Source organism: Mesoplodon mirus (assembly GCF_964341445.2).
Source record: "Mesoplodon mirus genome assembly, chromosome: 13".
Classification (NCBI taxonomy): Eukaryota; Metazoa; Chordata; class Mammalia; order Artiodactyla; family Ziphiidae; genus Mesoplodon; species Mesoplodon mirus.
Window position 1 is genome coordinate 26165160 of NC_138989.1, and position 25521 is coordinate 26190680.

The 25521-nt window shown below is 58.7% G+C and overlaps 1 protein-coding gene across 1 annotated transcript; it reads left to right on the top strand.

Moving 5' to 3' along the window:
- The first annotated feature begins 1176 nt into the window (after positions 1-1176).
- PPM1F (protein phosphatase, Mg2+/Mn2+ dependent 1F) lies at positions 1177-24843 on the top strand. Its single transcript, XM_082640691.1, has 8 exons — positions 1177-1234; positions 5983-6225; positions 11450-11571; positions 14821-15023; positions 15548-15736; positions 17755-17898; positions 20070-20163; positions 21329-24843. Exons 2-8 carry the CDS (start codon positions 5984-5986, stop codon positions 21634-21636), a joined length of 1302 nt encoding a protein of 433 aa, XP_082496817.1. The 5' UTR covers positions 1177-1234; position 5983; the 3' UTR covers positions 21637-24843.
- Positions 24844-25521: the final 678 nt, after the last annotated feature.

The window sequence follows — 25521 nt, forward strand, 5'->3', positions numbered from 1 at the left end:
TAGGAAGGTGTGAGGAGGAGAATGGGATGAGCAGCACCCGCTCCACCCTGCTTCCTCTGCCCAGGCACCCCCTGCCTTCCACACCCACCCCTTCCCCAGACAGTGTCCTTTCAAATCTGCCAACTGCTTGTTCTCCAGACCCTCCTGTTAGTAAACCTTAGTTCCTGGGATGGACAAAAGCCATGTGTGGGCCTGGAGGTCAGGTGGGCAGGGCCCCAGTGGGGCTTCTGAGAGCTCTTCCTCCATAAAAAGTTTAAATTATGCTTTACAACTGCATTGATATAAAGATGAATATATTAATATTATATACTAAGACATTTTCTTTGACCTAAAAGTTCATTTATCTTTTCTGGCATTAAAACATTTTCTGGGAATTCCCTAGCGGTCCAGTGGTTAGGACTCTGTGTCTCCACTGCAGGGGGCATGGGTTTGATCCCTCATTGGGGAACTAAGATCTCACAAGCCACGTGGTGCAGCCAAAAAAAATTTTTTTTCCCCTGGGCTTCTAGGGTGGCAGAAAAATGACCCCCAAAGATGTCCAGGTCCTTGTCCCTGGAACTGTGCTGTTAGATGACGTGGTGGAGGGGAATCGGGGCTGCAGGTGGGATTAAGGTTGCTCATCTGACTTTAAAACAGATTATCCTGGGGTCATCTGGGTGGCCCAAGGTCATCACAAGGGTCTTTTCGGTCCTGGCTTTGAAGGTGGGAGGGGCCATGAGCCAAGGGGTAGGGCAGTTAGAAGCTGAAAAAGGAGGGAGAACGTTCTCCCCTAGAGCCCCCAGAAAGGAAGGCACCCTGATGACTCTTGAACTATCCCATTGAGACCTTACGGGCTTCTGATCTCCAGACCTGTAGATATTAAATGTGTGTGAGTTTGTGGCCATTGGAAGCTAACCGTCCCTAAAAGTGTCGTGGGCCCTGGGCAGTGTGGGCTCGCATCCCTGTTCTGCTGCTAACCGTCTGTTGACTGCGCAAGTTGCCTAACTTCTGGGCACCGCCCCATCTACACAGCCACCACAGGTAGAGACCTGCCGCAATGGCCGGGATACAGGCCGCAGGTGCGCTTACCCTGCGGGTGGGGCCGCCGGCGCGCGCAGTGGGCCGCCAGTGGGTAGCAGAGGCCGGCCCCGCCCGCCTGGGCCCGACTGCGCCTGCGCGTCGCCCGTGGCGGCCGGACGGGAAGTGGGCGGGGTCGGCTGCAGCGGCTAGAGGGCGCCGGGCGGCCGAGTGGCAGGTGAGCACCGTGGGGACCTGGGGTGCCGCGGAGCGCTGACGGCGCCCGGGGAGGCTCCGGCGGCGGCGCCAGGGGTGCAGGGGCGGGTTGGGGAGCTGGGGAGGCCGAGATGGGGAGCCGCGAGGGGCTGGGAGCCGAGTGGGGGCTGAAGAGCGGGGGCGGCAGCCGGGACCCGGGGAGCCCGGGGCAGGCCTGGGGGCTGCGCGCCCAGGGTGCAGCGGTGGGGGTTGGGCCCGCGGGGGTGTGGCCGAGCCGGGGGGCCGAGGGCTGTGAAGCAGGATGCGGTGCTGAGGGTTGACGTGCCCCCAATGCTTGGGGTTCCTCCTTCCCCTCCGCCCCCACGGGAGCATCTGGCCGGGCCCCTGCGCAGACCCCTACCCCAGAAGCCCCCGCACCTTTGTCGGACTGCAGCTCTGCCCCAGCGCCTCCACCCCTGGCCTGCCCCAACCCGGCCCTCCCCCAAGCGTATTTAAGGTGTTTTAGTTAAAGCCAGTGCTTGGGCTACAGCAGCTTTAGCGAGACGCGTATGAGATTGAACCTCCGGTAGGGAGGCCATGGCTCCAGCAGTGCAGCTGTGTGACTTCAGGCAAGCCCCTTAGCCTCTCTGTGCAACAGGGAGATATGGCAGCTGATTGTAGGGATTTTAGTGTAGGGCTTAACATAGTGGGGCCTAGTCAATGGTGATGGACTCCTCCGCGCAGCCTTCCGCTCAGCTGGACACATGTCTTGGGTGACACGTCCTGAGTGACACATCCTAATGACATTCCCTGGCGCGAGTTCTGTGGGTTAGCTGTGCTCCCACCATGGGAGATAGAACATGAAGCTCACTGCTGGCTTTTGTGCCATATCCGGCCTATTGTCACAGTTCACTCTTCCTCCTGCAACTGAGCTGGAAATGACAAAGGCGTGGGAAGACCCCACCTGATTCCGGCTTTGCCATTTCCTGCCTGTGTGGCCTCAGGTTGCTGACCTTCCCTGAGTCTGTTTCTTCATTGCAACCTGAGTCCAACAGCGTGTACTCAGCATAGTTGTGAGAGGTAAACAGGATGCAGACCACTCTGCAAACCTCCACACGTTCATTCCTAGAATTCCTTTGTGATATGGCCTGAAGCCAGCCCTGCCCTTAGGACCTGTTTGCTGCCCACCACATTTAGTAGAGTGTCTTTGCTTCCTCTTTCAAGGGGCCAGGCCTCAGGCTGCACCTCCCAGCCCACACCATCCGCAGGGGGGTGTTGGGAGGAGGCCGACACCTTCCCTCTGCCCACACATGCCAGCAGCCGTGCACAAAGGGCCTTGCACGGAGGGCCGTGGTACAGCCGAGAGACCGGGTGTGGGAGTACAGCTTATAATCTTGTGAGAAGTCAAGCCTGTAAAAAGTGGCATTTGCACGACAATGTGAACGTGCTTAATGCAGCAGAACTGTACACTTAAAAGGGTAGAATGATAAATTGTATGTTATATATAGTTTACCATAAGTGTTTTAAAAAGAAAAAAATAACATATGTGGGAAAGTATCTGGAAGGGTTTCTGCCATACTCTTCCCAGGGTTTGTTTATGAACGAAGGAATAAGGCTCTATACTTGCAGAAAAATGTTTAACTGTGAATAGATACTTTTGTAACAGTGATGCAGTTTCCCTTCCTAAAGATTGCTGTTTCTCTCTTCACTCCTGTTCTGAAATCAAACAGGACTTGACAAGTATCTTGTCCATACTGTCGAGAAAAACACAGTTGTACAAACACACATTGGTTGAGCTTTGAAGTCAAAACGGTTAAACTGGAGGATAATAAATATTCTAAACGGAAAAAAAAAAGAAAAATGGGCTTTTACAAGTCAGATGCGAGCAGAAGTGCTATAGAGCCGTGAAGACGGCTGTTGGGGATTTCAGCAGAAGCAGGGCCGGAGCTCTCAGGGCTGCACCTGGGCGATGGGCGCAGAAATGAAAGAGGGGCCTGGGAGTGGCCAGCCCCAGGGTCGGCGGCCCATGAGGGGTGGGCGGGGTTCCATCCAGTTAGCAGCCGGGCTCTGCAGTCCCACCTTGGCCTGACTGGGACCCTGGCTGGGTAACTTGGCCCTTTCACTGACGCCTCGCCTGAAAGGTGAGGGTAATAACACGGGGTATTGGGGGGGGCGGTGTAAGAAGAGATGGCAGGGGAAGTGCGCTCAGAGGGTGGCGGCCCTGCAGTCCCCTGGCGGGTATTAGCCGCAGCACCGTTATTCCTGCTGATGAGCAGTGCAGAGGGGCGTCATTCCAGGAGCTGGAGGACCTGGCCTCGGGCCACATTTGGCCAGACCAGTGGAGCAGGTGGCAGTGGGGGCTGGCTGCCCAGTGTCCCTCTCACGCCCCCCCCCAGGTCCTCATGCAGCAGTCTCCCCCCCACCCCCACCCCAGCCTCTCACCAGCTCCCTGGTCAGGACCCCCACACCAGGCCCAGCCCTGCCGCATCCCCCCATCCCACTGCCTGCCTGCTGGCCTCCATCCTTCTTGACCAGCTCCTCAGTTGGTCCTGGGAGAGCTCAGGGCTATGGTCCTGCCCTTGCCCCTCCTGACCCTCCCAGGGCTGCCTCTAGGCCCCTTTGGGCAGGAATTTCTCCCTCCTGCTGTCATCTTGGGCCCCGGGCGCATATCAGCTGGGGTAGGTCACAGATCCAGGAACTGGTTGAGAAGAAGATGGCAAGGAAGGAAGTTACTCTTGTCCCTTACCCCAGCTGGCCCCAGAGAAGGAAGCCATGTCCCAGCTCATTTCCTGGCCCTTTGCTCTGCCAGGCTATGCGAAAACAAGCCTGGTAGGTCGTGGTGATGCCCACCTGTCAGCAAAGGCGGGGCTGGGCCAGGCCATGAGAGTAGCAGCCCGCAACCCTCAGGTGCAGTCATGCCTGGGCATGGGGCGGTGGGCACAGGAGCACAGCGGAGACCAGGCCTTGGTGCTGCAGAGGGGAGGGGCTCCCAACCCCCAGAGAAACAGACTCGGGGGACTGGGGTACAGGCCCAGGGAACAGCATCCCAAGGCTGGGAGGCAAGAAGGAGGCCCCTGCATCCCAAAAAAACCCCACCACCGTCAGCGAGTTTGAAGGTGAAGGGCCTGAATTCGGTGCTTTGCTTTCAGCTGTGGGCCCTCCCATGCGCCCTGGGAGGTCAGTGAGCACCATTTGACCCTAATCACATATCTGATGAGCATGCTTTGGGCCACCAGCGATTTCAGGGCCTCGTATTTGTTTGGACTCAGAATTGCAGGGGAGCTGGGGCCAGTGTTGCCTGCGGCAACTCTGCATCACTCACATTTCTCTCCTCTATGCGACAGGCCAGAGCATTTCACAGGCAGAAGAGGCAGCTTGGCCTCTTTCCCTGCCCAAGGGTGTCCGAGCTTCCTGGGAAGTTCACGCCACCTTCCACCTTCCTGTTGTTTATCGTTGGCTCAGGCCGGCCTGGCTACCTCCTCCCTGCCCTTACCACCCCCACGGCGCCCGGCCTGGCCCCCCATCTCACAGTCTTGGACCCTTGTGTTTATAACGCAGTGTCTAGCTTGCTCTCATCTGATTGTTCTTTATCTTACGTCCTTCATTTGTTTCCCTGTTTGTTTTTTGCGCCCTGGAGCTGTGTTGTGTCACTCGTGAGCAGACAGGAGGGATGGCCATGAGTGGGAGCCTGTCCCCAGAACCTTCCATCACAAGCGCCCCAGTTTCTGTGTTATTCATGTGTGTCTACTTCAAGAAATTAACTTCCAATTCTCCTTGCTGGTAGATGAGAGAGGTTTTGTGTTTCTTTCTTTCTTTGGCCGTGCCACGTGGCTTGTGGGATCTTAGTTCCCCGACCAGGGGTCGAACCCAGGCCCCAGCAGTGAAAGCGCCGACTCCTAACCACTGGACTTCCAGGGAATTCCCTGTTTCTTAATTCACCTCCCTTTAAGCTTCACCCTTTGCTCTCCAGACCCTCCACTGATGACACATCTTGCTTCCCCTTCCCCCTCGCCCCCATGCCTGCTTGTCTGCTGTGTCTCATCTCTGTTCTTCCAGGAGACTTGTGCTGACTTAGGAGCTCTGATCCTCAGTGGGCAGTGAGCCCCCTGTATCCCCCATCCTCCAGCCCATTTGAAGCCCAGGACGGTCGGGGTGTTTGTGGACGTGGACAAACCTTTTAATCTCAGGAGACCTGGGACTCCTCCTGAGAGGACTTATAAGGCTTGACCATGTCCCAGAGGCCCTGACTCTCCTGGGTTAACCCTCTGCTTCCCTCCTGCCCACACGCCCTCTGTACAATGTCCCTGCCACCGTGCCGTCAGGTAGCCCTGCCCCCCTCTGGGCGTGACTTCCAGGCTCCCAGGCCCAGTGGCATCACCTCCTCACCTCCCTGCTGCCCGGGTCCGGGGTCAGGTGGAACCCCTGTTCTGGCCGTGTCCACCTGCCTGCATGGCCTGGCCCTGGGTCCCTCTCCTGCCTGCCTCTGGCCACACCGGCCGTCCTCTGCCAGGAACATGCCTTCCTTCTCCTTCAGGACATCCCTCTGCCCCGGGCTCTGTCTCCTGAAGCCACTTCTCTGGGCTCCCCCAGGTCCCCTCTCAGGGTTGTCCCTCCCACGTGGGCCCCGGAACTGTGTGTGAGGCCCGGTAGCCCCGCCTTTCTGCCTGGAGCCCTGGGCTTGGTGCGGTGCCTGCCCCTCGATGCTTCAAGAGGAAGCAAAGAAAGTGAGGCACTCAGCGCTGTAGGGAGCCGGTCGACTGTATTCTTGCCAACCTTCACGTCTCTCCCCAGAATGAAGACCAGCCACCCGGCAGCAGCCCCCCAGGATGCTCTGGGCATGGCCTCGGGAACCCCACAGCAGAACAGCCAGAAGGCAGAGGAGAACCCCAGCTTCCTGGATGTGCTCCTCCGCGACTTCCCAGCCCCGCTGGGCCCGGAGAGCCCTTTGCCATGGAAGGTCCCAGGGACGATGCTGAGCCAGGAGGAGGTGGAAGGCGAGCTGGCTGAGCTGGCCACGGGCTTCCTGAGCAGCAGGTGAGCGGTGTGGGTGCCGGGACAGGGGCCCAGCGTGGAAGGGGGAGGGGAGCACAGGGCACGACCCTGACCCTGGCTGCCTTCACCCCCTGCCTTCCGCTCCTGTTGTCTACGGTCTGCGCAGAACTCCCCTGCGAGCCCCGTGGGTTTCCCAGGGCTGCCACCACCAAGCGCCACAGACCACGCAGCTTAGAGCAATAGAAGTGCCCCGTCTCATTGTCCTGGGGGCCGGAAGTCAGGGCCGCTCCAGGCCTTCCTCTTAGCTTCTGGTGTCGCCTGGTCCTGAGTGTGCCCTGGCCTGTAGACACATCACCCCAGGCTGGCTGTTGTTGTCACCAGGCATCCTCCTTGTCTGTCTGTGTCTCATCTTCTTGTAAGGACACCAGTCCTGTTGGATTAGGGGCCCTGCTCCTGTGTGACCTCATCTTATACCTGCCAAGACCCTAATCCCAAACTAGGTCACGTCCTGAGCCATTGGGTTAGGACTTTAGGGGACCTTTCCGGGGGACACAGTTCAACCCCTGATGGGTGCTAGCAGTAGGTCCCATTTCTATCCTGTCTTGCAGTCAGGGAGGCAGAGGCTGAGACTGGCCTGAGGCCTGGCGGTCCCCTGGCCACCAAGACCTGAGAGGTGGTGGCACTGTCCCCGTTTCACAGGCCGTGAAGACAATGTTCAGAGAGGGACACGACCAGCTTGGCAGGTGTCGGGGGAGCTGTGCGCGACCAGCAGCCACAAGGGAGGCTCATGGGTGAGGGCTGGTGGGTCATTCGTCCCCTGTGAACCTCATCCCTCCCCAGGGGCCGCACCCACCAGCCCTAGTCACTGGGTTACCCCTTGTGCTGGGACACGCCCCGGCCTCTGCGGTGGTGTTCCATGTCCCCGAGTGCTCTTTCTTCATGGCAGGTAGGCCCCACCCTCTCGCACCCCCGGGGCACCTACTTGGTGGGATCCGAGGCCCCGTAACAGTCAGCAATAGGAACGTAAAGGCTGCGGGCCCGCTCCAGGGCCGCGTCCATGGAGCTCGGGGGAAATGCTGGTGACCTGTTCCTCGGTGTGGTGTGTGCAGAGGGCGATGCGGGCTGCTTTGTTTTGCTTTGGGAAAATATTTCAGAGGCAGGCGCCGTAAAGCAGATCAGTGGAGCCGAGCGGGCCTGGGGCCTGACGAGGCCACATTGGCGGTCTGGGTGCTGGATGTGGGAGAGACAAGGGGCTGGGAGCGCAGAGGAGGGAGGGCCTGGCGCCCACCAGGCACCACAGTGGCACTTGGGGGGCAGAAAGAACGTTGAGGGGCCCTGAATCCCCAGCAGCCACTGGGCAGGGCTGGTGCCCCTGCCAGGCATGAGGAGGGAGAGAGGACCTTCTTGCGGGCAGGGCCTTGGGGGGTGAGTTTAGTTATGGGGGAGGGCGGGTGCCTCAAGTTTCCCCCTCAAGTAGGGGGAAACTCTCAAGGTGGAGCAGGGCCCCTCAAGGCCGAGCAGCGGGCGAGGCTGCGGGCGTGGGGAGAGTGCCAGGCCCTGAGCACAGGGGGTGAATGAGCTCCTGTTAATTAGCAGATGACATAGCAGGCCTGAGACTTTCGGTGATCGGCAAGAGGCCAGGGTTCACAGCCCCAGACCCTGAGGCTGGCAGGGGTGGTGCAGGTGGGCTCCCATGGCCCCTATAGACCCCCCATGAATCCACCTTGAAGGATTTTTTTTTTCTTTTGGTTCCGCCGCACGGCTTGCGGATCTTAGTTCCCCGACCAGGAATCGAACCTGGGCCCTCGGCAGTGCAAGCGCAGTCTTAACTAGCCAGGGAATTCCCAACCTTGAAGGATGTTAAAACGTGGTATTTTAAAGTCTCATATTTTCCAGCCATTTTAATGGATTTATTTTTGTCCTTCCCTAGTATTTCTTTACTGTGTAGACACAGATGTCACACGTGTCACACGTCTACATACGTCTGGCGGTCGGGGCCCCTACCTGCATGTCTCAGCAGCTCGTGTGCAGGCTCTTGGCTATCCAGGCCCGAGTGTGTTGGTCCGCGGGGTTTTTCGGGTTGTAAATGGAATCCTGCGTGAGACTGTCCAGGAGTCAGATCACGAGGTCGGGACTGTGGTGATTTACCTCCAGTCCTCCCCTTGTGGTCAGTGGTCACCTCTCAGGTCCCTAAGTGGTGCGTCCCTGACACTGTAGCCACTAATGTGCGTTTTCATTTCTGCTTCTAGACTGGAGGCTCCTTGGAAACCCCGAGGTGGCCAGATAAGAGCAGTTCTTATTTCTTGGGTAGCTGGTCCCGGTCTCCGAGGCATCGTTGTTATCTTTAGGGGCCTCAGGGCGCCGGGCAGGACCCCTGGATGAGATGGGAGGATGGCCAGGAAGCCAGGCTGGGGCCCACATCCAGGCATTGTCCGCTCCCCGTGGCCGGAAGCCGCCTCACTGCCCCCAGCGCCGGGAGCAGAGGTGTACTTCTCCCCGCCCTGAAAAAGGAAAGCCCAGAGGCTGGCAGGAAATCCCCACACGGCAGAGGAACGCACTTCTCATGCTTTGGCTGGTTGTTTTTCTTTTTTTTTTCTTAATTAACTTTTTTTTTTTTTTGCGGTACGCGGGCCTCTCACTGCTGTGGCCTCTCCCGCTGTGGAGCACAGGCCCCGGATGCACAGGCTCAGCGGCCACGGCCCACGGGCCCAGCCGCTCCGCGGCATGTGGGATCCTCCCGGACTGGGGCACAAACCCGCGTCCCCTGCATCGGTAGGCGGACTCTCAACCGCTGCGCCACCAGGGAAGCCTAACTTATTTTTATTTTTGGCTGTTTTGGGTCTTTGTTGCTGCGCGCGGGCTTTGTCTAGTTCCGGCAAGCAGGGGCTACTCTTCGTTGTGGTGCTGGGGCTTCTCATTGTGGTTGCTTCTCTTGTTGCGGAGCACGGGCTCTAGGCATGTGGGCTTCAGTAGTTGTGGCACGTGGGCTCAGTAGTTGTGGTTCACAGGCTCTAGAGCACAGGCTCAGTAGTTGTGTTGCACGGGCTTAGTTGCTCTGCGGCATGTGGGATCTTCCCGGGCCAGGGCTCGAACCTGTGTCCCCTGCATTGGCAGGCAGATTCTTAACCACTGTGCCACCAGGGAAGTCCATGGCTGTTTGTTTTTTAAAGGCAGGTCCAGAGGCTGCTCCCCTGAGTCACTATCTCATTTTAAAAAATGACAGATTCATCCCAGTAGATCCCTAAGGCCATCTGTAGACACACACCGGGACGCCCAGAGGGATGTGCCCACCCACCTGGCCCAGCCTTCCGGGACAGGTCAGGATGCAGGATGAGTCCTAGAGGCTGCAGAGACAGCTGGGGGATGGAGCCACCCCTTATACTTGGGGAGCTAGGGGTCTTTGTGGCTGGAGTGGGCCCCCGAGGCTGGGGGCTAGGCGGGCAGGCCCTGGAGCCTGTGGAAAGAATTTCCTATAGTGCTTCCCACTGGCCTCGGTCTCTCCACCCCCTGACCTCCCGGAGCTGCCTAGTGTCCCTCTTGTCCCGTACTGGAGGCTTCCCATCCCCCTTGTTTGCTTTCCCGCTCCTGCCTGCACTGACCCTCAGCTCTGCTCTGCGCAGGCTGTCTGACCTTGGTAGCAGCCAGAGAGGTCTTGCTTCCCAGACTCGGCCCCAGGTGGCACCCCTGGGGTCACCCCACTTCTCCAGCTGCTCCGGCACTCTCTGCCCCACCCCTTTCGTCCACCCAGACCACGTGCCCACTGGCCACAGGCCTCTTGGCCTCAGTGGAACCTGAGACTCACTGCGGACCCACCCAGTCCCCTGCCCAATGCCTGCTCTGTCCCCTCCCATCCACTGCCAGGCCCACCCTCCAAGATGAGGCCAGGAGGTCTAAAAAAGCCCAATTGCAAGACGGGAATAAAGATGCAGAACTACTAGAGAATGGACTTGAGGCCACGGGGAGGGGGAAGGGTAAGCTGGGACAAAGTGAGAGAGTGGCATGGCATGGACATATATACACTACCAAACGTAAAGTAGATAGCTAGTGGGAAGCAGCCGCATAACACAGGGAGACCAGCGCGGTGCTTTGTGACCACCTAGAGGGGTGGGATAGGGAGGGTGGGAGGGAGGGAGACGCAAGAGGGAAGAGATGGGGACATATGTATATGTATAACTGATTCACTTTGTTATAAAGCAGAAGCTGACGCACCACTGTAAAACAATTATACTCCAATAAAGATGTTAAAAAAATGCAGTGTATGCAAAGTGCAATAAAGCAAAGCACAATAATCAAAGTGCAAAAAAATTAAATAAAAAAATAAAATAAAAATTAAAAAGCCCAATTGGATCATATCATGTCTCTCTTCGAGCCACACCAAGGTCATGCTGCCTCCCCAGGTTCCCCTTCACCAGCTGTCCCAACAGCCTGCCTTGCCCAGGGACGCCCTGGGCTGCACACAGGCTGATCTTCCAGACACTGCCCATGGGTCCCACGCTCCCTGGATTCCTTTCCTGGGGCGTACGTGACAGAGCACCACGGGCTGGGCAGCTTAAACAACAGAACCCTATTGTCTCAGGATTCTGGAGGCTGGAGGTCCCAGAGCAGGATGTCGGCTGGGCTGGTCCCTCTGGCGGTTGCTGGCGGTCCTCGGCTATAGGCTCAGCTCACCAGTCTTGACCTTCACAGGGCATCTTCCTGTGGGTCTCTGTCTGAAGTTCCCCTTTCGATAAGGACACCAGCATTACTGCATTAGGGGCCCAGCCTACTCCAGTGGGACCTCATTTTAACTCATTGTATCTGCAGCGACCCCGTTTCCAAGTAAGGTCACATTCTGAAGCACTGGGGGTTAGAACTGTAACATACACATTTTGGGAGACACAGTTCAACTTATAGGACTCCCCAACCCCCAAGGGTCCCCAGCTGGTATTGGGGACCAGAAGCTGGTATAAGGCTGGACGTCGGGCAGTTTGGCCTGGCCACTGAGGCCAGCAGAGAGGCAGCTCGCACATCTGTGACTCCCCCTCCCCACCAGCCCCAGTGAGGGCCCCGTAAATGGTACTGCGTGGATGGCCGTCCAGCTGCACGAGGACCAGAGGCCGAACTGCCTGTTGTGGGTGCACGTGGAGTGTGAGTGGTCACCGCTACCTCTGGAAGGGCCTCCGGGAGCAGAAAGGGGCTGGGGGTCTCTGCCTGGAGTGTGGGGCAGGCTCTGGGGTGCTGGCTTCTGCTGAGGAGCCAGCCCCTCACTCCAGGTTCATGCCCCCAGGAGCGCTCCGCCACCACTTGCTGCCTGCCTGGCCCACGAGGCAGTTTCCCAGCTGCTGCAGACGGACCTTTCTGAGTTCAGGAAGTTGCTGGAGCAGGAGGAGGAGGAGGCCCCTGTGACCCGTGAGTCTCCCTCTTGGGGCCCTGGGCTTATTGGGCAACACTCTCCAGCCAGATGGGGGCCAGACTGCAGGGGAGCATCAGGGCTCACCTGGCCCCCCTTTCACTTCCCATTTTGCTGGCGGACAGGGAGGTTGTGGGCAGCGCTGGGCTCATGTGCTCACGACAGGGTGGCAGACCCCAGACGTGGGGAGAGACCTCCCCAGCTTGGAGCCAGCGGGGTGAGCGCTGCAGCCCGGGAGACAAACAGCCATGTCCCGGGTCACACAGGAGGAGCCCGAGTTGCTATCGGGCCTCACCCACACGCTCTTCCACTTCAACGGGTGACAAGTGGGTGGTGATGCGGGAGCCGGTCCCGGGGTCCAGTGGTAGAAAACCCAGAGCTCGGGCCGTGTCTCAGCTGATCCAGGTTGGGACCCTTGTCAGGTGGAGACTCGAGGGTCCCTGAGAGCCTGGGGAGGCGCCACAGAGGCCTGTGTCCTGTTCCTGGGACAGCAGTCAGCGGCCAGAGGAGCCCAGGATGGGAATGAGCCTCGGATCAGGCAGGGCCCTTGTTTTGCAGGCCTTTCTGTCCCTTTCCTAGTAGTTCCTTCCAACTGTATTCCACCCAAAAGTCGGTTCATGTTGGACCAGAACTGCAGAGAGCGAGGGCCTGTGGGCCAGGCCCTGGTAGAGTGTTGGGTGAGCCCCGCCTGAGCAGGGTCTCAGTTCCTCCACACCTGCTGGAGAAGATGCGGGACTGTGGGCCAGTTGGGATGCAGAGAAGCAGGGTGGGTCCTGGGGTCCAGCCCTGGGGTGGGGGTGGGCGGGGGCAGTCGGAGCCTCAGCAGATTTCCCCTCCTTTGCCATTTCTTATTGGACTGTGTTGCTTTATTTTGTTTGTTTTTTAATTGAGACATAATTGACTTGTAACTGTAATTTAAGTGCACAATGTGTCGATTCGGTCCATTTATGCATTGCAGATGGTTACCTGACACCTCCACCACTCACATAATTACTATCCAGCTATGTCCCTTTAAACTTGGCATTAATGCCACATGGAGGGCAGAGCCAGGAGGGGGGACACACGTGGCCTTGCCCCCCACCCTGTTCTCTGGCTCCCCGCCCCCGGCTGCGTTCCAGCCCAGCCCAGCCCAGCCCAGCTCCGAATTCCTGCCCTGAGGCTGTGCGGGTGACAAGACCGCCTTTGTCCTCTGCAGAGCCTGCTGCCCACAAAGGGGCGCCCTGCCAGCCCCGCCCACGTCCAGTGGGAAGTCAGCGCCACCTGCTGGCGGGAAGGAACTGAGCAGCTGACACCCTAGAGCCAGGCCTGGGGGCCCTGCGGGCTGGGGAAGGGGAAGGACATCTCGGCCGGCCCTGCCCTCCAAGCAGGCCTGGGCCTGCTGCCCTCAACAGCTCACCCCTGTCATGGGAGTAGAACACAGTCAAATCAGTCTGTCTATCGAAGCCATTCTTGCAAAACTGGCATCACTCAGGTGTTATAATAATCACTGCCCTGGGACTTCCCTGGTGGTCCAGTGGTAAAGAATCTGCCTTCCAATGTAGGGGACGCAGGTTCAATCCCTGGTCGGGGAACTAAGATCCCACATGCCGTGGGGCAACTAAACCCATGCGCCACAACTACTGAGCTCATGCGCCTCAGTGAGAGAGCCCGCGTGCCGCAAACTACAGAGCCCACACACCCTGGAGCCCATGCACCACAACTAGAGAGAAGCCTGCGCACCGCAACAGAAGATCCCGCATGCCACAACTAAGACCCAACACAGATAAAAATTAATTAATTTTTTTAAAAAAGAATCAACTCCTGAGGGCGGAGGTGTGACTGAGACCTCTGTGTGGCCGGGCAGGTGGAGCCTCCAGCCGCCCCGCCCTGCCCCAGCAAGCATTCCCTTGAGCGGCCTCGGGAGTCTGTGGGCCAAGGTCCTCCTTCCTGTCCTCAAGGGGAGGGGATTAGGCCCCATTCTTGAAGGGAGAAGTAGCAAAGCATTTATGGATGAATTTTAAAACCAGCTCCTGGTTATAGTGGAATATGGGAAAAGCACAAAAAAGTGTCCTTAAGGAAAAGCCTCAGCCGCGGACCCAGCCCGGCGGATGCCCACTGCTGACCTTATGGGGTTTATGCCTTTCCCGCCTCTTATCTTCTGGGTCCAGGCGGGTCGAAGGCTTTTCACGTTCTCATGATCAAACCATATGTGTAATTTCCTCTCTTTTTTTCACATTTTTTCTTAATATCAAATTTTTTTAATGTCGTGACATGAGCATCTCATATGCTTGCAAAGTCTATTTCTGTTTCACTCTTTAACTTTTTAAAATTAAACTCAGGTAACCATAGCCTTGCGTGCGGTTGTGAGAAATAACAGTGAGGGACCCCCTGCATCTTTATCCTGTTGTTCCCAATGGTAACATCTCGAAAACTAGTGAAATATCACGACTAGGATCATGATGTAATCTCATCCCACAAGGATGTCATGTTACCTTTATGGCTACCGTAATACCCCCTCCCCACCCTAACCCCTGACAGCCTCCCATCTCTATAATCTTGTCGTTTCAAGTATGCGTATAAATGGAATCACATGGGATTGGCTCTTTTCACTGAGTGTGGTTCCCTGAGGTTCGCCCAGGTCTGTGTGTGTCAGTAGCTCTTTCCTTCCTTCCTGTGAGCACTGTTTGGGGTGCGATGTTTGGGAGTTTATCGTTCACCTGTTAAAGGATGTCTGCGCTGATTCCAGCTTTTGGCTGTTGCAGATAACACTTTTGGGACCACCGGGCGCATGTCTCATGTGAACTAATCTCCATTTCTCTGGGATTCGAGCCCCAGGGTGCAATTGCTGGACCGAATGGCAGTTACGTGTTTAGTTGTGAAAAATAGCAGCTTAATTCGTCGCCGGGAGAACAGACCATAATTTACTCTGTTGTTGGGTGTATATTATTTCTAATTAATGCACAATTATAAATGATTCTGTACTTGTTCTTAAATTATCTTTGCATATCCAGCTCTTTCCTTGGGGTGGGCTCCCGTGAGGGGTGTGGCCTCGCCATGTTGAGGTGGGGAGGTGCTCCTTGTGTGTGTTGCCAAACCAGACACTTCTCATGCTGATGACACGGGCTGTCCGCGCAGTTTCTTAGGCTGCTGTGCTCAGGAGGCCCTGGGCGGCAACGGTCTACAGGGGCCACGGGAAGCGGGTGGAGAGTGGGGAGCCCCCGAGGGCCGGCGGTGGCACGTCCCTAACAGCCCCCTGTCCTGCCCCTTAGTGCTGGACGCTGCGGGCCTGGCACGGAGCCTCTTTGACCGGCTCTGGGAAGTGTGCAGCCAGTGGCAGAAGCAGATGCCCGTGGCTGCCAGGGTCCCGCAGCGGCAGTGGCTGGTCTCCGTGCACGCCATCCGCAACGCCCGCCGCAGGATGGAGGACCGGCACGTGTGCCTCCCTGCCTTCAACCTGCTCTTTGGCCTATCGGTGAGTCCTCTGCCTGGGTGGGGAGGGCCGGGAGGGAAGTGGGAGGTTGCAAGGTCGGGGGAGGACTCTGGGTGCCGAGCGGGGCTGCCGGCTGGAGCCGAGACAGGAGGGATGACCACGGCTGCCGTCAGGGGGCCAGGTCCCAGCGCTCCTGGGCCTGGGCAGCCCCCAGCCCCTGGCTTTCCCGGCTGAGGACCTAAGGAACGGGAGGCCCCAGCACCACATGCACCTGGACCCCTGCTTGCTGAGCCTGCTCTCCCCACCCACGGGGAGCCACCTGGCGCCTCTCCCCTCATCCCATGCTCCCCCCAGCTGGGCCCAGAGCAGAAGTTGAGGCTCCCGAGGGTCATCCTCTCCCAGACCCCCGGACGTAGCCTGTCCAGTGGTGGAAACCGTGCTGTCCTGCCACACCCTGTCCCAGAAGTGCCCATCTCCACCCCCAGACCAGAGTCTCCGGCTAGGTTGCGGCCTCAGTCAGGCCCAGGGCTGGCAGGACTGTGACCCCCACCACACTCCCCCCCCAGGACTCTGTGGACCGTGCCTACTTTGCCGTGTTCGATGGGCATGGAGGGGTGGATGCTGCAAGGTACGCATCTGTGCACGTGCACGCTGTCGCTGCCCACCGACCAGAGCTGCCCACTGACCCCGCGGGGGCCCTGCAAGCAGCCTTCCGCTGCACCGATGAGATGTTCCTTTGGAAAGCCAGGAGAGAGGTGAGAACCGCGGTGGGGCCAGAGGGGCCAGGCCTCGCAGAGGGAAGGAAGCCGAAGTGGCTGGTGCTGGAAGAAGGCCCTTGCTCAGCCCTGCTGGCAGTTGTGTCCTTTCACTTGTGCCTGGAAGGGGGCTTGAATAGAAGCAGTGTGAGGCTGCCCCCACTCCAGCAGAGGGTGTGAGGGCCTCACGGGGAAGGGCAGTTTGTCTTAAAATGCACCCAGGATTTCCTCCTAATCAGGTACAGTGGGATGACAGATGCAGAGGCATCTGCCTTATGGTTCCCAAGAGGAGACGCCACCCCACGCAGGGCCACACGGGGAGCACCAGGGTCAGCCAGGAGGCAGAGAGAGAGGAAAGCGTGGCCCTAAGGCTTCAGTGTGATCTCCGTAGGCAGGCACGTCACAAGCTGAGGACCAGATAGTTTGAATAAGCCTGACAGGCTCTGGGCTACGGGGTGGTCCCCAGCCATCCAGGCCAGGGAGATGTTGGCCTGGCAAGGGACCCTGGCTGAGGATATGGGCTCAGACCACCTGGCTTGTGCAGAAAAGGCACGCTCCCTGGGGAGACATTTGCTGTCTTTAGGAATTAGCCCTGGGAGGGGTACTTTCTTCAGGATTCAGAAGGCCCTTGATTTGTCTAAACATTGTAAAGTACAGAAAACAGAACACAGCACCGTTACAGGCAGACCTCAGATCTTGCGGGTTTGGTTCCAGAGCACCTCTGTAACGTGCACATTGGGATAAAGCAAGTCAATGAATGTTTTGGTTTCCCAGTGCAGATAAAAGCTATGTTTACACTGTACCCTCATCTATAAGCACGCAGCAGAATTACGTCTAAAACAACACACGTACCGTAAAAAACACCTTATTGCTAAAAAATGTTAGCCATCATCTGAGCCTTCGAGTCGTGATCTTTTTGCAGTAGGAACATCAAAGATGACTGATCACAGATCACCATGACAGAGAAGAAGAATAATGAAAAAGTTTGAAATATCTCAGGAGTTACCAAAATGTGGCACAGAGACAGGAAGTGAGCAAATGCTGTTGGAAAAATGGTGACAATAAACTTGCTCGAGGCAGGGTTGCCCCAAACCTTCAATTTGTGAAAAACGCACCATCGGCGAAGGGCAATAACAGGAAGCAGCAACACGTCCACCTGATACTCCCCACCCCCCAAACACCTCCCCCGGGCAGGTCTCCCTAGGCTGCTGGTGTCAGCAGTTACCGCGATGAGGCGTTTGTTTCTGAAAGAAGAAAGGACGCATCCGGTCCCTCTGTGACCTTACTGCCCACTGAACCTCACCTTGGAACCTCGGGTCCTCCTAGCAGGGTGGATCCTAAGATCGTGTCCCTTTCTGAGATAGAGAAACAGGCCCAGAGAGCTCAGGCCTGGCCCCTTTGACAAGGCTGAGGAGACGTGTTGGGGGCAGGAGGCACTGTCATCAGATGCTCTGAGCACAGACCTCACCAGAATCAACAAGGCTGGATTTGAATCTAAACAGAAAACCTTCCAGGTCTAAGACTGTGAGGTGGGAGCCCCGCGAGCCGGGAGCTCAGGGCTGCTGCTCTAGTCAAGAAAGGAGTCTCTGAAGCAGAGCTGTTTAGTTTAGGCTGTGTTATTAAAAGCACCTCTGCCGAGACTTAATTAACATGTAAGAGACTCCACTTGTCCAAAGAGTACCATCTGGTAGGTTTGGGCATGTGTCTGTGCCTGTGTGCCCGTCACCATGGTAACAGATGTATTCATTACCCCCAAAGTTTCTTCTGTCTTTGGTCATCCCCGCCCCTGCCCCCCAGCTCCCCAGGCACCCACCTGTCTGCTTTCTGACGCCGTGAAACGGCAGAGTCTGCTCTGCTGACTTGATGTAAATGCCCCTTTCCTGCTGCCTGCTCCCTGCGTGCATCAGTCTGTTCCTGTTTCCCGCTGAGCGCTGTTCTGGGGTTGGTGTCTGGCCAGCGTGGGGCGTGTGCCTGTGGCGGCCTCGCCATCCTCACCCACGTGCATCCTCTCCCTGCAGCGGCTGCAGAGCGGCACTACAGGGGTGTGCACGCTTATCGCTGGGAACACCCTGCACGTGGCCTGGCTCGGGGACTCCCAGGTGGTCCTGGTGCAGCAGGGGCAGGTGGTGAAGCTGATGGAGCCACACAGACCTGAGCGGCAGGTAAGGGGCCCCCGGGCAGGCAGGTGGTCAGGGGGACTAGGATGTAAAGGGGCCCTGGACCATCTTCCCAGGAAACTCCTGGTGCTCCTCCAGGGCAGGGCTCCCTGCCTGACTCAAGTGGCTGGGGGTCCCTTAAAGCTTGGGGCTTTAGCTGCCAGGAATCCTGTGTGAGCCCTTCCTGTCACAGCAACATGGAGCCCAGAGCTGCGGGGGAGAGCTGGTCCCTCTGCCCAGCAGGCGGCGCAGTAAGTGGAGTTAACGGGCAGGGTCCTCTCCTGCAGACAGGTGGGGAGTGGTCAGGCACCTGGGCTGTGGGGGAGGAGGGCTTCAGGGAGGAGGTGGCGCTGAGTCGGAGCTGGAAGGGACCAGACTTGGGGCTGAGAGCTGCAGGGCATGGACAAGCTGCTGGGAGATGCGGAAATGAGAGGGAAGGAGGCAGAGCTGGATCCCAAGGCAGGTGTGGGCCCGGCAGGCCAGGCCTGGGGTCCAGGAGAGAGCAGGTTAAGCCAGGACCGGCCACTGAGGCACTCACGGCTGCTGCTCCTGGGGCAGGAGGCACTTTGTAAGGAATCTGGTGGCTTCTGGAATGATCAGACCAGCGGAGGGCAAGCTGAGGCCTGGGTCACAAAGATGCCACTGTAGTCGCCGGCCAGCTGTGGGGAAGACCTGCCTGTCAAGTCAGGAGGGACAGAGAAGAGGGAGGCCAGGCTTTGGGATGGGGAGCCAGAGAGGCCTTGGGCCTCTGAGAGGGTGGTGATGCCTTTGGTCTGAGGGCCGGGGAGCTCGGGGTGGGATGTTCCCTGGGAGTGCAGGGGCTGGTGGGACACCCTGTGAAGACTGGAGGGGCTGGGGATATGGGCCCGGGGGCCACGCGTGGAGCTGCAGGGTCTGCAGTGGGGAGGGTGTGGCAGGAGATTGGGCAAGTCCCATCAGAGGTGGGGAAGCAGGAGAACGCAGCCCTGTGGCAGGGAGCATAGGAGGAACAGCCACCTGCCTGGGCGCGCACAGGTGAGCCACTCAGCCCCTCAGCCCTGGGCGAATGGGCAGGAGGTGGGGCCGGTGAGAGGAAGCAGTGGGCAGGGAGCCTTGCTGAGCCAAGCCGCTGGGAACCCACCCACCGGCCACCAGCTCTGGACTTGGCCTTGGGGAAGCTGTTTCGGGCAGGTGGGAAGGATGAGGTGAGAGGGCAGCCGAGGCGGTGGGTGTCCCAGGAGACAAGAGGTGAAGATAGGGGTGCCCCGAGCCCCAGGATGCCCCAGCCTTGTACCAGGTGAGGTTACAGAGGTGGGAGCCACAGGGGAGGGCATGGGGCAATGGGGTTTTGCTCCAGCACAGACACTGTGTTACCGCCCTTCAGGCAGCAGGCTCACGTCTGGGAAACCTCTCCTTCAGGGGAGTTTATAGGACCGAAACGGTTTTTAGGACTCGTGGCTAGACCAGGCCTCTGTGCTGTCCTCCTAACGCCTAGAGCACCGTCGTCCTCTATGGAGCCGGACAGCGCCTGGATGGGGGTAGGGGTGGGGTGAGAAGGACAAGAACGCAAGGGCACAGGGCTCGTCCAGGGCCTGGTTCAGGTTTCATCTAGCCCTGCAGAGTGGCCGCAGGTATACATGCTTGGTCCATTGAGGGAGGCACAGCATCCCCACCTGGACCCCGGGGCTCTGGCTCTTTCTGCTGCCGTGAGCATTTCCTGGACCCCAAAAGGCTGCTCGGGGACTGGCCATCCGTCTTCGTTGGCACCGTCACCTACTTAGCAATTCCTGCATCTTTGGGATAATTTAGGTGGTTCATCATTTCTCACTGCCTCACTAAGGCTTCCCTTGGGCGTTGATCAAAGCCACAGCTCCGGGCCTCCCTGGTGGCGCAGTGGTTGAGAGTCCGCCTGCCGATGCAGGGGATACGGGTTCGTGCCCCGGTCTGGGAGGATCCCATATGCCGCGGAGCGGCTGGGCCCGTGAGCCATGGCCGCTGGGCCTGCGCATCCGGGGCCTGTGCTCCGCAACGGGAGAGGCCACAACAGTGAGAGGCCCGCATACCGCAAAAAAAAGGAAAAAAAAAAAAAAAGCCACAGCTCCCAGTGCTGCCTTGGAACCAGCTGGTCTCCCCTTGGGCAGCGCGGGCATGCCATCGGCACACGCCGCCTACCCGGCCCACCCTGGCTGTCTCCGCAGGACGAGAAGGACCGCATCGAGGCACTGGGTGGCTTTGTGTCCCACATGGACTGCTGGAGGGTCAACGGGACCCTGGCTGTCTCCAGAGCCATCGGTAAGGAGATGAGGGGGGTGGGAGGGGGCCCCAGGGCCCGGGAATGTGCTCACCGGGTGGTCTGGGAATGCAGCCTCACCTGCTCATCAGTCAGATTGCAAAAGGGCTCTGGTGAATCCAGAGCACAGGTGTAGCCACCTTGGAAACTTGTATCCTGCACAGATAATTGCAGCTTAAGTTATATTCATTAAAACAGTTTCTCAGAAAGATCTAGGAGGAAACCCTTGGCAGTTAGTGTATGTGCTAAAGGTAATTTTTAATGGACAGTCTATAAATGAGGCTCACCCTCCCCTACCCACCTTTCACGCCGATGATTCTTTTTTCTATCTTAAAAAAAAGCGAGAAAAACGGCACCCCCTCCCCCACCCTGTCTTCTCCTGTGGCTGCCAGGCCTTGGTCTGGGGCTCAGACCTCCTTCCAGGGCTGAGAAATCTCTTCCTTCCTGCTCCCCCACCACACCCTGAGATGTGGCCCTGGTCCCTCCAAGCGTCCTGAAATGTTCTGTGCTTCTTGACACACATGGTGCCTTCCTCACAGCTGGACCCCAGGAGGTGGCCCACATGGAGGCCAGGAGGGGTCAGGCTCCTTCCAAGGGGACCGGGACTGGAGAGAGGACCACTGGGCAGCTCCGTGTCAGGGAGCAACATATCTGGCTCGTGCCCTGGGGAGAAGTGAACGTCAGGGCCACAGCGGGGGAGGAGGACCAGCGGGAAGCCCTCAGGGGAGGCCTGAGCAGGAGAGAAGCCCAGGGCAGGATCGGGCGGAGGCTGTGCCCTGTTCTCTCCTGGGATAGGGGGATAGGAGAGGGTGCATGGGAGGCAGAGCCAGCCTCCCGACTCGGCCGAGGTGCCCGTTGGGTGCGCAGGGAGCTGCAGGGGCTGGGGAGGGCCAGGGCCACATCCGGACAGCATCCTCGGCCTGTGTCCCCTCTGAAGTGAGACAGCTCTTATAGGGAGCTGCCCTTGGCCCTGCTGGGTTCTGACTCTGCCCGCGGGGACACAGGGCAAGTCTGTCGCATCGCCCTGCTCTGTTCCTTTGGAGCACTTGGCACCCTGTGAAGCTACTTTTCACCCTGTATTGGAAGCGGGGTGGCCACAGGCAGGCCGGGGCCTGGGGAGGGGACAGCAGCAGCGGCATGGCCTTCACGATTCTCTCCCATGCCCAGGGGACGTCTTCCAGAAGCCCTACGTGTCTGGGGAGGCAGACACGGCCTCGCGGGCGCTGACGGGCTCCGAGGACTACCTGCTGCTGGCCTGCGATGGCTTCTTCGACGTGGTCCCCCACCAGGAGGTGGCCGGCCTCGTGCGGAGCCACCTGGTCGGGCAGCAGGGCAGCGGGCTGCGCGTGGCTGAGGAGCTGGTGGCTGCTGCCCGGGAGCGGGGCTCCCACGACAACATCACGGTCATGGTGGTCTTCCTCCGGGACCCCCGAGACCTGCTGGAGCCAGAGACCGATGCTGTGCCAAGAAGCTAGGAGGTCCGGGCCCCCTGCCCCCGTGATCCTCCCCCGCGGATGCCTTAGGACACGGCAGGAGGTGGGCAGGTGACGCCACCCAGGGCCTCTGGCCCTGCTTGCGTCACCCCATCCTGGTGGCTGCCAGGGGCATTGCCTGCTCACAGCAGACGGGGTGACAGTGGGATGGTGGGATGTCCAAATGAAGTCCAAGAAGGAGACCTCACGGAGGAGAAGGGGCCCAGGAAGTGGCTCTGGGCCCCATCGGGCAGGGGTGGGACCAGAGGCTACAGGCTGCGGCCACAGCCAAACCAAAGACACTGGGCATGCTCGCAGGGTAGCAGGACTCTGTGTGTGGGACCTTCGGGCAGAACCAGGAGCCGCAGACATTTTCCAGTGCCCTGAGTGTCCAGCAAAGTTTTCCCATCTGCCCCTCACTGCCCATCACTGGGAGGGCTTGTATGGACCGATGTTCCTGTCTGGTCCTGGTGCCCAGCAGGTCCTGGCCAAGCCAAGTGGCTTCCCAAGTGGGGAGGGTGGCCTCATGGGGAAGGGGGGGTGCCAGGGGTCTGATCTGCAGTGCCCACCAGTGACCTCCCTGGTTCCTGCTCACCCCTCGTGCACCAGGGAGGGAACGCTCAGACAAAGACACGTGTGTCTTGTTGGTGGTTTTTTTTTCCAGGGAAAGTCTAATTCAGAAGTAGTATTTCCGGTTTTGTCCTTGTTCTGTCAGTGTCACTAGGACCCGTTGTGTCATAATAACTTAAGCAGAGCTCAGCACTTATTTTATTCCTTAGAAAACTTAAGAATTGCTTTTTTTTTTTTTTTTTTTGAGAAACTTCTTTTGCAGTATTACTGGATTTTTTCTCCTAAATCAGGATTGAAACACACTTTTCCAGGTGGTGTAAATAAGCCATTCAAGTGCCTTAAACAGCTTTAGGCAAGGCTGGAACTGCCGGGCCTGTGTTGGGTTCCGATAGCACGTTTCGGTTTTTTCAAAAGCAGGATTTGTTTTGTTAGAATGTTATAATTTTGGCCAGAATTCTTCCCGGAAGAGTTCTTTCTGCCTTTGTGATGCGCCGATGAGAACGTGGGCTGGGCCTTGGGGCTCCAGAGTCAGGGTGACTGTGGCCCTGCCTCTCACGTCTCTGACTGGACCCCAGGCTGAGGGACTGAGCTCCACCAGTGGGCGGGTCCTTGCTGCTGTTTGGAATGTTCCAGAGGTCTTGTGTGTTGGTAGTTGAATTGGTTTCAACAGGAAACACACCTAAGGGGCTCTGCAAGGCCGAGGCAGCTTGAGGGTCTCCGGCTGTGTTTGGAGGCAGGGGGGATGCCACTGGGAGTCTGTCCTTCTCTGCCTGTGGGTGGCGGCCTCTGCTGCCTTGCTTTGCCCGAAGCCCACCTGCCTGCTGGCTCCCACTGAGTGGGTATAGGGTTGGAAGCGCAGGGCCGGGCAGGGGCTCCAGGCAGAGGTCAGGGCCCAGAGAGAGGGGTACCTAGTGGGAGGACCTGGGCTCCCTGTGGCGGGCAGGCTGCCACAGGCAGAGGCCGGCAGGTCTGGGAAGGGCAGTGGGTGGCTTAGCTGAGGCGTTAGAGGATGTCACTGAGGGGGCTTGGTGCCGGGTCCCTGGCTGCGGGGTCCCATGGAGGCGGTCAGAGCCCACCTGCAGTAGGAGGGCCCAGGACAGGCTGTGCAGGGCGCACCCTGATCCCGGCTGCACTGAGGGAGCCTCTGCCCCGGCCTCACCCAGGGAAGGGAGGGCGGTGAGAGCCCCTCCTAAGGCCAGTCCCCAGGAAGCAGGGGGACGCCACCTGCAGGCTCAGCGTTTCCCCCCCGTCCCAGCAGGGATGAAGCCGCTGAGACCACGTGCTCAGGGGCTCCTGGTAGAAAGCATTTTTAGCATGGTCACAATTCAGAGAGCAGCTTTGGTGGCCCAGTGAGCAGGTGTTGCTCTGGCTAACCTGAATGCCCTGCCTTCTGGGAGCCAGAGGCCCCCTCGTCGGCCCCTCCCAGGACAGGGATCAGCCAGCCCTCAGGTTGGGGTGGGGGCCCGAGGGAGCCCTGCCTCGTGCAACACCTGGGCACTGAGCCATCCTCCCCTCTGGACTGGGCACCTTCAGCCTCTGCGAGTCCTGGCCCACTTCCTCTTCAGGTCACAGTCCCAAGAGGGCCACTAGCCAGGGACACTGGTCTGGAAACCTCGGTCGCCTCCTCAAGCCCCAGCTTTGTCACTCAGTCATTATCTTTGTGCATCCCTGGGCCTCAGTGTCCCCTCTGTACTGAGTCTGTTGCACTGAGTCTGTGCAGCTGCCACTGGAATTCTGGAGGTGCTGGGCAAACCGGGGCGTCTTGAGGTGATGCTGCCAGGGCTAAGGGTCCCTCCCCCTGCCAGCAGGGAGGGGTGATTAAGTATTATTAGTATCTATTCTTAACAGTAAGTGGGCTGGGGAAGAATCAAGCTACTGATGCCAGCGCCTTCCTTATATGGAAAACAAAAGCCAGAGCTATTGAGCCCTGCTTTCACAGGTGGGGCAGCTCCCAGGCAGCAGGGGTGGGGGAGGCCCAGGAGAGGGTCCAGCGCCAGTGCCGAAATCCCAAGGGGAAATACAGCCTCCCTGACCCAGCCCATCCTCAGCATCTAGGACTAGGAACTGGTGTGTTTCAGGGGGAAGAGCGACGGGGGACAGGCCTCACAGGAGAAGCACAGGCTGTCTGGGATCCTGGGTCACCTTCTAGGGACCCCTGTCCTCCTTGGGCCATCATGCGGCCCCCCCGTTGCCCCTTCCCCTGCAGCTAGAGTTCCACCGTGGACTCAGGTGTCCTGACCACGTCTGCAGTATTCAGAGGGTGGGGGTACAGCTGTGCTGCTCCTGAGCCTGACCCCGACCCGAGCCAAATGGAGAGCAAGTGGGCCTTTGCAGAATGAGCTCTTGGGTTTGATTCTGGCTGCAGCCCCAAGCGGGCAGCCCTGGAGGCCTGCGCTCTTCCCCAAGGCTCCACAGCTTTGCCAAATGCACCTGCAGCCTTGCCGAGGGTTTATCCATGCACATCTTGGTGCGCTTCCTGGAAGTGGTGTTCTGTGCGAGGAGGTCTTGTTCCCAGACAGGGTGGCTGTTTCCCCATCCAAGGGACAAGTCCCAGGGGCCTCTGTGCTCGTGTCAATAAACCACAAGCTCTGAACCCCACCCCCGAGTCCCGAGTCTTGTCTCCTTCTCTGGCCTCCTCGCTCCTGGTCCCTGGCGACCAGGGTGTGTTTGGAAGCTGCTGGGGGATCATCTACCAATCTCGCAAAGCGAGCAGATGATTCGGGAGAGTGCTGCCGGCCTGGAGCCCCCCTGGCCCACCAGCCAGCCTGGGTCCCGTCCCTGGGAGTCCGCCAGCACTAGCAGCAGGAAAGCTGTTCACTGCGAGCCTCTTCCAGGGGTGACAAGAGGGGGGTCAGGGGACTTCCCTGGTGGTCCAGTGGTTAAGAATCCTCCTTCCAACGCAGGGGACATGGGTTGAATCCCTGGTTGGGAAAATAAGACCCCACATGCCGTGGGGCAACTAAGCCTACGCACTCTAGAGCCCGCGTACCACAACTAGAGAGAAGCCCGCGTGCTGCAACTAAGACCTGACGCAGCCAAAAATAAATACTCTTTTTTAGAAAAGTTGGGGGGGGATCTGGCCCCTGGGGAGCCTGCAGGAGTCCTCAGAGGCCCAGGGACTCTGAGGATGGAGACCCTCCCCCATCACACTCAGACAGGAGGTCCCATGTGCTCTGGCCGAGCTCAGATCTCAAGGGAACGTGGGAAACATCAAAAATGCCTGCACGCGGGGACTGCTGAGCCACGGCGCCGAAATGCTGCCTGAACTCCCCAAGACAGGGGCAGGAGGTGGTGCTGGTGCTTTCAGGGGAGTTGGGC

Coding starts and splice junctions, on each gene's coding strand:
- PPM1F (XM_082640691.1), top strand. CDS start 5,984: ATGAAGACCAGCCACCCGGCAGCAGCCCCCCAGGATGCTCTGGGCATG. Junction 15,737..17,754: donor TTTGGAAAGCCAGGAGAGAG/GTGAGAACCGCG, acceptor CTCTCCCTGCAG/CGGCTGCAGAGCGGCACTAC. Junction 20,164..21,328: donor GGCTGTCTCCAGAGCCATCG/GTAAGGAGATGA, acceptor TCCCATGCCCAG/GGGACGTCTTCCAGAAGCCC.